The 9,840-nt window shown below is 39.5% G+C and overlaps 1 protein-coding gene across 22 annotated transcripts in view; it reads left to right on the top strand.

Annotated features, from left to right (window-relative positions):
• The window catches only part of LOC122540675 (neural cell adhesion molecule 1-like), a 508,029-nt gene that overhangs the window by 341,841 nt on the left and 156,348 nt on the right, over nt 1-9,840 (top strand). For 15 of the 22 annotated variants that reach the window (XM_043676732.1, XM_043676728.1, XM_043676727.1 and 12 more), the window contains exon 9: nt 6,994-7,023. The exons of the other annotated variants lie outside the window; for them this stretch is intronic. In XM_043676732.1, coding sequence (XP_043532667.1) covers nt 6,994-7,023 — 30 coding nt within the window. The remainder of the gene's footprint in view (nt 1-6,993; nt 7,024-9,840) is intronic. 22 annotated transcript variants of the gene reach the window in all.

The raw sequence follows: 9,840 nt of genomic DNA, 5'->3' as shown, positions 1-9,840 counted from the left end.
TTGGGGGGTTAGGGGTCAGGTTTGGACAGGTTTGTGGGATGGGTTTGGACGGTGTTGGGGGGCAAGTTTGGACGGTGTTGGGGGATGGGGTTAGATGGGTTTGGGGGTTTGAGAGGTGGGTTTGGATGGTGTTGGGGGGCAAGGGGTGGGTTTGGATGGGGTTGGGGGGAAGATTTGGACGGGGTTGGGAGGCAGGGTTGGGAAGTGGCTTTGGACCAGGTTGGGATCAGGATCTCGTGCGCTGTGTACTGCTGCTCTCTCCTGAATAGGGAGCAGACTTTAAAGCTCCAAGCCCCAGAGGAAAGGCAATTAATCGATTTTCCAAATAATCGATTATCCGAACGAAATAGTGCCTGCCCATCACATTTGGATAATCGAGTTTCCACTGTATATTATAACCCCTGTGTATACTTTTTCCAACTTAATGACTTAGATGGCATTTATGGCAAACATTTTAAATCCAGGCCTCACTCCCCAAAATAGCAATGTTTTAGATGCTGGCAGAGTTTTATGTCCACCATCTTGATAAATCTCTTGGCCCCAGTGGGCTACATCTAGAGTTTTGAGAGAGGTGGCTGAAGAAATAACAGAGGCAGTGGTTGTAATCTTTCAAAAATCACTGGAGTCAGGGAGAGTCCCAGATGATTCAAAAATCGCTGTGATAACCCCCTTGTTCAAGAAAGGATCAAGACAAAAGATGGAAAATTATAGGCCGATTAGCCTAACCTCGGTTGTAGGTAAAATTCTAAAATCCATCGTTAAGGCTGAGATTTCTAAATTCTTGGAAGTGCAGGGTCGGATTAGAACAAATCAGCATGGATTTTGTAAGGAGAGGTCATGAAGAGGTAACAAGCAGGTTAAACCAGAGAAACCCAGTGATGTTATCTATCTAGACTTACAAAAGGCCTTTGATAAAGTGCCTCATGGGAGGCTGCTGAGGCCCATGGTGTTCAAGGTGAGCTACTGGCATGGATTGAGGATCGGCTGTCTGACAGAAGGCAGAGAGTTAGGATAAAAGATTCTTTTTCGGAATGGCAGCCGGTGACAAGTGGTATCCCGCAGGGTTCAGTGTTGGGGCTGCAGCTGTTCACTTTACATATTAATGATCTGGATGAAGGGACTGGGGGCATTTTGGCGAAGTTCGCCAATGATACGAAGTTAAGTGGACAGGCAGGTAGTTCTGAGGAGGTGGGGAGGTTGCAGAAAAATTTAGACAGTTTAGGAGAGTGGTCCAAGAAATGGCTGATGAAATTCAATGTGAAAAAATGCGAGCTCTTGCACTTTGGAAAAAAAGAGTATAGGCATGGGCTATTTTCTAAACGGTGAGAAAATTCATAAAGCCAAAGTACAAAGGGATCTGGGAGTGCTAATCCAGGATTCTCTAAAGGTTGACTTTCAGGTTGAGGCCATGATTAAGAAAGCAAATGTAATATTGTCATTTATCTCAAGAGGGTTGGAATGTAAAAGCAGCGATGTGCCACTGAGACTTTATAAAGTTCTGGTTAAACCTCATTTAGAATACTGTGTCCAATTTTGGGCCCCACACCTCAGGAAGGACATACTGGCACTGGAGCATGTCCAGTGGAGATTCACATGGATGATCCCTGGAATAGTAGGCCTAACATACGATGAACGGCTGAGAATCCTGGGATTATATTCATTAGAGTTGAGAAGATTGAGGGGAGATCTAATAGAAACTTACAAGATAATGCATGGCTTAGAAAGGTTAGACGCTGGGAATTTGTTTCCATCAGGCAAGGATACTAGGACCCGTGGGCACAGCCTTAGAAGTAGAGGGAGTCAATTTAAAACAGAAATGAGGAATTGTTTCTTCACCCAGAGAGTGGAATTCATTGCCACGAAGTGCAGTGGAGGCCGGAACGTTAAATGTCTTCAAGGCAAAGATTGATAAATTCTTGATCTCGCAAGGAATTAAGGGATATGGGGAGAGTGCGGGTAAGTGGTGTTGAAATGCCCATCAGCCATGATTGAATGGCGGAGTAGACTCGATGGGCCGAATGGCCTTACTTCCACTCCTATGCCTTATGGTCTTATCTTCTTCAGCATCACTGAATCTGCTGATAAGATTTTCTCGAGGAATCCTTTGTATAATTGGGTTTCAAACCTCAAGGTTGAGGATTAAAGTTTAATTCAATTTGTCAATCAGAGATCTTTTAATTTTTAAATACATAAGTAGTACTGATTGTATAATTCAGACACAGCTACAAACCAGTTAGTGGTGCCAATAAATTTTACTGAAGTCAATCGAGAATCAGGGGGTGGACTTCTTTGGTTAAGTGGATAGCTGAGAAAATATTCTTTTTAAAATGGGTGAAAAAGTTGAGACTTGTGAATTAAGTCTCTCTCTCTGCTCGACTGCTTAGTATTTTTGCACTATGATACCTGATATTCACTATATGCAACTTTATTTTAGAGAGGGTTAAAGTTTAAGATTTTGGGGCACTCTAATAATCAAACCTGAAGTCTCAACTACATATAAAACGTGTCAATATCTGACTTAAAAGGAACTGAGTGTAGGTTTGTTGATTATACAGAGCGAGGTGGCAAAGTAAACTGTGAGGGGAATGTAAAGGATTTGCAAACATAGTTGCCCAGTTCAGTAATTGAGCAGGTAGTTAGCATATGCAGAAGCGTGGGGGTGATTGTGAAACTATCCATTTAGTTAACAAGGATGGTTGAGTAATTTTCTTTTCAACAGGTGCAAACTTATTAAATGTTAGGATTTAGATATTCCAGCACAGACATCACGAGCTAACATACAAACACACAAATCACGGAAGGTTAACATGCAAATACCACAAGCTGTTAGAATGTCACAGTACATTAGTTTTTGTTGCAAGAAAGTTGAAGTATAGAAGTACAGGAGCCTAACTCCAATTGTACAGGGTTTGGTGAATACTGTAGCACCTCGAGTGACACGTATGTTACACATTTTTACCTGAAGACGAATAAAAAAAAGAAGATTGCCTTTAAAGGAGGTGCAGTGAAGGGGTACTTGATTGATTCTTGGATGACAGTTGTTACAATGAGGTGAATTTGCTCATGTTTTTCAGCCTCCTCAGTTGACTGCAATAAAACTTTAATGATCTTTTTGGTGTGCAGCTATACCTCATTCTAATTAAAATGTAGTTAAATAGCACACCATGAATAATATGGAAGAGGAATTTTATTACTTGCAAACTCTGAGGAAAATTAATGAAGACAAAACATCAAATGCACACGGACAAAAGCACAAAATAGTGCCCAACACAAATGAGAAGGTACTAGAACAAGCAGCTTAAAGTCATTTGGGTATCCCGAAGGTATAAGATGTTGACCTGAGATGGTGATTGGATAGGGATATCCTTGATCAGTAGCTAAAGACATAGCCACTATTGTTCTTGAGTTGTCTACATTTGGATGTTTCTCCAGTTTGTTTTGACAGCAGCTGTTGAGTCTTTCCTGAGCAAGGTTAGACACAAAGACGATTCTTTCAGTTCTATTAAAAATCTATCTCCTCCACTCTGCCAAAGCAGTTAAAAAAACATCTAACTCATGTATTTGCTTGTTTGGACTTATTGTTTCTGAACTAGATCATTATTGGCAAGTCCATTTGTCTCCAATATGTGAAACTGATGGTACAGATATACGTCTAAAATAGGAAATGTGAGTTTCTTCAGGCCTGACTAGCTTCAATCTATATCGAGGAAAAGTCTTGATTTCAGGTCAGTCAATGTTGTTTATCCCACATTGGTTTTCCAGAGCCTAGCTCAGCCTATGGTCAGTTGATCACTAAAAAGTTTTAAGCTGGTGTTTTTCCCATTTAAAATAATTTCAGTCCATAAGTCTGACGTCTTAAAATCTGATGATGAAAGTCAAAACAGATGGTCCATGTTTGGCAGGTTTCATGATAGTGTTTTCTGAAGAAATGAGAGTGGAATGGCCCTATATCCTCTAGGGTTCAGAATGAGTGGTTGTTTCATTAAAAAGGCTTGATGCCAAGAGATGGGTTTTCAGCCCAGGGCAAACTTAGAACCAGAAGCCGTGGTCTCAGATTACAGTCAAGTGTGTGCATGCTCTGTACTTGAGTGTATTCAAGATTGGGATTATTAGGGTTTTGCTCATTACGTCAAGGCTTCTGAAAAAAAAGCACAGGAAAATGGAGTTAAACACTAAACAAACAAAAAACAAACCAAGTATCTGTTCAGCTCTGGAAATCAGACTCAAAGACAGAAATTGTTGGGAAAACTCAGCAGGTCTGGCAGCATCTGTGGAGAGAAAGCAAAGTTAACATTTTGGGTCCAGTGCCCCTCCTTCAGAATGGAGTTAATACATGTATTCAGCTGTGATCATACTAAATGGCAGAACATGTTTGAGGAGCAATATGGTCTATTCCTGTTCCTTTCTTTAGTTTTCGTATGACTTGGAATCATTAACCGGGATTACAAAAATTGAATAACTTTTCAAGCAACGTGCTGTTGTCTCTTAATTTGCATGGAATCATCGAGTACAGGAAAGGCCCTTCAGTCCATTGAGTCTGTACTACTAAGTATATACAACTGCCTATACTAATCCTATTTTCACGCATTAGGCACTTAGCCTGTAGTCACAATACCTCAGGTGCTTGTCCAAGTACTTACTTCCTAAACCTATCACTAACTTCAGTTCAAATGGAAGACAGTTTGCTAACTGGTTAATGAGGCAGCTTAAAAATTAAAATATAATTAAAATAAAGCTTGGTTGCCAAGTCTCCCGTCAGTGTCAAAGCCATGATTCCTCTGTCCTTTCTGGAGTAGAAATATCCGGGCTGTTACTTTTCAGGATCAACATAAGCAGAGCTTTGTGGGCCAATTGGAATTTGCTACACAGGAATCCAACAGTTTGATGAACAAAGTTTTTTTTTTGACATTTATAGTGTTTGCCTGGCTGGTTAGCTGCTTGAGAAGCATTAAAGACTCATTATTCTGGCTGTATTGTGATCGGCTGGTATATTGTTTCATTGCCACTTACAGAATTGCTCATTCAGAAGTGGCTTATTTCAATGCTCCGCATTCCTGTGATATTTCCACAACCTGCTAAATTGTATCAAATGCTGCCAGTTTTTCTAAAAACACCAACTGTTTTATCAGCTTTTGAATCTTCATCCTGATATACCACAGTGATAGAAACACTTAATGGGAATTGTACACTTCAGCAGGGAGAGGCTCTGCACCATTCCAGTGCGGTGAGCATCTACAATACAGCATTTTTTTACTTCACATACATTTTAACAGTAAATGTTCCTCATGAAGGGATTGAATCACCGCCTTCCAAATTCAGATAATCTGTGGGGACAAGGATATTTTTCATTTGGAGTTGGAATGGCTACCTGGCTGCTTGGGGTTAGCTACCTATTATACACCCTGTCTAAATTGCATCACCTCCACTTTAATGAACATTACCCCTCCTTATTTATGCATTGGCAAGTGACACTTGGTTGTATTGCCATAAAAGGTAACAGTCTTCATCTGCTATTTTGATGGGCACATGGGTGAGTTGCTAGGTATTAGTCCATTAAGAATTGCTTTTCCCATTTCTTTTCAAATTGCTGAGATTGCAACGATTTAAATAGCTTGTTTATTATGTTCCATGAATTAGCCCAGTGGAAGTATCTCATCTGGTCTTCTCTAGAGTGGGTGAAAGCAGATTATCTGCCAGCAGTATTGAAATTAAATCAGCTGGTGGAAACAGCTATTTTAATCCTGTTGTTCCAGATAGAAAAGATTCAAGCTTTAGTTTGGCGTGCCATGTGTGATTCAATTTGCTCATCCACAATCATCTGTATGGTGTCATTTAAATGAGCCCAACCAATTTGAAACTCTGACCATGAGCAAGGTTCCACCTAGTCTGCTTTTAACTCTTCTGCTGATACCAATGGGACAAAAATGGTTGGAGTTATCACAGCACCTTCACCCAGAGCATAACACCAGGTTAACATGTTAGCAGAAATATTTTCTTTGCCTTTTTTGATGATGATGAACAGCAGGATACTTTGTGGATCTTTTGGCTTCTAGCCGACTCTTCTTTTTTCAAAATGCATTTTGCATCATGTGTAAATCATATGCAAATCAGGAAGCCAAAAAATCAATGGCAAATATTGCAGCTTAGGAAATCTAAACCTTACAAATTCCCACGATTCACAGAATGCTGCGATTTCGGTAGGAAGTACTGTGTGATTGGCTCATTAGATCTCCAACATTACTCCATATTAAGTTTGGACACTGAAAGCGTATAAATGTTATATATAAAAACAAAATCCCAAACCTCTGCCTTTTCAGAATGGTATCTCTAGTACCCATGATCCTAGTACTATGTTCACCCAATCCCATTCCTCAGAAGGTGGCTGTGATACGCCTGGAAATAAACAATATTTCACTGATTGCGGAAACCCATTAATGCATTCCCAATATTCCCAGCATATCCGGAAATAAATATCAGTAAAGTCTCTATTATCCACTAATGTCAATCCATTTCTTGACAGGTCCACATGGTTTTTCCTAATGGTGCTGCTCCCAAGTCACATGACCATCCACTGCATAGCATTACAAAGACGCTAAGAAATGAAGTTCATATCAGACAAAATATAACAGTTATAGAAGCAGCTTAGTTTCTCACTTTAAAAAAAGTTGTAAAATCCTATACTTATTTAGAAAAACATCTGAATTTCCTATGTTAAATAAACTTCCACTGCTAAGCGTGGTTTTTGCACACGCTATTTATCTTCCAAGGTTTGGGCATCTTTACTGATCTTAATGGAAATACCGCCAAGACCATGGGGAAAAAAACTTTATGGTGAGGAGTTGTCCCCTTTTTTTAAGTAATAAGATTCCACTGTATTTGCGTATCCCTTCTAGATATTGTTACCTGCACAAAGCATCTTTAAATGTAAGCTGACTGTGCATGTTCATTACTAACATATCTAAAGTATTTGTGTCTCATGTTTGTTTTCTCCAGGCTTCATGGACACGACCCGTGACTCGAAAGGTATGGCTACTTATCTGTAGCCAAACTCTCTAACTCTTAACAAGCACTAGCACAGAGAGCCAATTTATAAAATAGTCACTAAAATTTAACCAAACTAACCCTTTTGATATATATTATCATGGAGAAGTGATTATTAATGGAGAGCGTGTACAAAGTTGAAAGTTTAAGATTTCAGGTGCATGTTCACATTTAAAAGAAACTGTGAGAGGCCAATGCTAGATGCCTTATATATAATTTTAGAGGATATTGAAATCATGTGATCTATTTCTGATGGGACTGTATGTTTATTAAAGCAAAGACCATTCTGATTTAATTTTGAAGCTTTTCACTTTAAATGTTTGCATTTGATTACTTTTTAAAAGCATATGCAAATTATTTAGATAAGCAAATTTAATTCAGACCAATTTACTTTATCTGTCTCAGCTTTGTGGTGACACATGTATATGAAAGGTGTGTTTATTTACTATATACAATAAAAGTATGGTTTGTAAATCATTAACCAACCATATAAAACACAGTTTGCTAATAGTTTTATTCTGTCAGATTATTGGTTTGTTTAGCATTATTTCCTGCAAGTTATGCCGTATTATGTAAAAATGATATATCATCACTCTTCAGTAGTATTGATATGATATGATAATATACTAAGCAAATTTGCATGGTACTTTTAAAGATCAAGTTAGATAAGTAATTCAGAGTCCCCTGGGTAGTATGCATCTCTTGCCAGCTGTAAGGACAGTCCAGATAGTGTTCTTAAGATTGTGTTAAGTTTTCTGTATAAATAGCTACTATGTGGTGGATGTCTGAGAGCAAGGGAGAGTAATTGGATCACTGATCTGTTTTCTAGCATTCATAGATGTAGAGCCTATGCAGCATCCTCTGCAGTGATGTGTCCAAGGTTACGGAAACATGTACTAATCGTTATCAAGGAATGCTATCATTCTATTATATGGTTTCTTGCTACAGCAGTTTGTTACACTGCCTTAAAATGCATTGAGCTGATATTTGGAGTGTCAAGTGTGAAGGCAATTTGGACAGTTTTCTTGTGGTGACAGCATGAATCATTTAACACTGCAATATTTTTACCTACTGCAGCTTAATTTTTGGGAATAAGTTAAGACATTTAATCAGGTATTAGTAGAATGTATTCAAATTTACTGCTTCAACAAGCTTCAAGCTATCAACAGTTTGACCTTTGTGAAATTGCATGGTTTATGAAGAGCTCATCATGCTTAACAGATCAACTGGAGTTTTTTGAAGATGCAACTATTAGCATAGATAAGGGAGTACCAGTGAATATGATGTATTTGGATTTTCAGAAGGCTTTCATTAGGGTCCTGCATAAGATGTTAATGAGCAAATTTAAGGTACATGGGATAGCGTATGGTATATTGGCGTGGTTCAACTATTAATCAATACATAGGAAATGGGAGAAATAGATCTTTTTCTGAGAGGTAGCAGTGACTATTGGTGTTTCAAAAGGATCCATGTTTGGGCCCTAGCTCTGCACGATATTCAAAATTACCTGGCTGAGGAAACTGAATGCAACATTTTCAGGTTTGCTAAGGTTGATGGGCAGGTTTGAGAGTTGAGGCAGATGTAACAGGCTTCAAGGCAATACAGCCATGTTGAGTGAGTGGACAAACACATGGCAGATGCAGTGCATTGTGGCTAAATGTGAAGTTGTATGCTTCAGAGTGAAAAACAGGAACGGTATTCTTGAAATAATAATATTTTGTGAAGGATGGATGTAGAAAGGGATATGGCTGTCCTTGTATACCAGTCAATGAAAGTAGACAGGAGTTGCAACAAGCAATGAGGAGGGCAAATGATATATTGGCCTTCAATGCATGAGGACTTGAGTTCAAAGTAAGGATGTTTTACAGCAGTTATATAGGGCCTTGGTGAGACCAGACCTGGAGTATTGCATGCAGTTTTGGCTTTCCTACATAAGAGAGGATATACTTGTGGTATGGAGAGTGCAGCAACAGTCCACTAGGTTAATACCAGAGATGGAGAAGAGGTTGATTTGACTAGGCCTGTATTCACGAGAGTTTAGAAGGATAAGAGGGCATCTGATTGAAAGATACAAAGTCCTAACAGTGCCAGACAGACTCGATGCAGTGAAAATATTTACCTTGGTTGTGGAGTCTGGAACCAAAGGACATAGTCTCAGGGTATACAGTTGGCAATCCAGGACTGAGATGAGGAAAAATATACTCACTTGAAGAGTAATGAACTTGCTGAATTGTCTACCACAGAAGGATGTGGAGGCCAAGTCACTGACACAATACAAGAATGAGAGAGATAATTCTTTCACTTTTAAAGGTATCAGTCGGTATGAGAAGAAAGTGGGAATGTGGCATTGGATTAGAGGATCAGTCATGATCATACTGAATGGCAGAGCAGGAAATGTGTTGCTGGAGAAGCGCAGCAGGTCAGGCAGCATCTAGGGAACAGGAGAATCGACGTTTCGGGCATTAGCCCTTCTTCAGGAATGAGGAAAGTTTGTCCAGCAGGCTAAGATAAAAGATAGGGAGGAGGGACTTGGGGGAGGGGCGTCAGAAATGTGATAGGTGGAAAAAGGTCAAGGTGAGGGTGATAGGACAGACCTGGAGTACTGTGTGCAGATTTAGTTTCCTTAATTAAGAAAGGATGTACTGGCACTGGAGGGGGTGCAGAGGAGGTTCACTAGGTTGATTCCGGAGTTGAGGGGATTGGCTTATGAGGAGAGGCTGAGTAGACTGGGATTATAGTCATTGGAATTCAGAAGAATGAGGGGGGCGGATCTTGTATAAACATATAAAATTATGAAGG

The sequence above is a fragment of the Chiloscyllium plagiosum genome, chromosome 35, assembly GCF_004010195.1.
Source record: "Chiloscyllium plagiosum isolate BGI_BamShark_2017 chromosome 35, ASM401019v2, whole genome shotgun sequence".
Classification (NCBI taxonomy): Eukaryota; Metazoa; Chordata; class Chondrichthyes; order Orectolobiformes; family Hemiscylliidae; genus Chiloscyllium; species Chiloscyllium plagiosum.
Note: the sequence above shows the minus strand (reverse complement) of the source record. Positions and strands in the feature narration are given on the sequence as shown.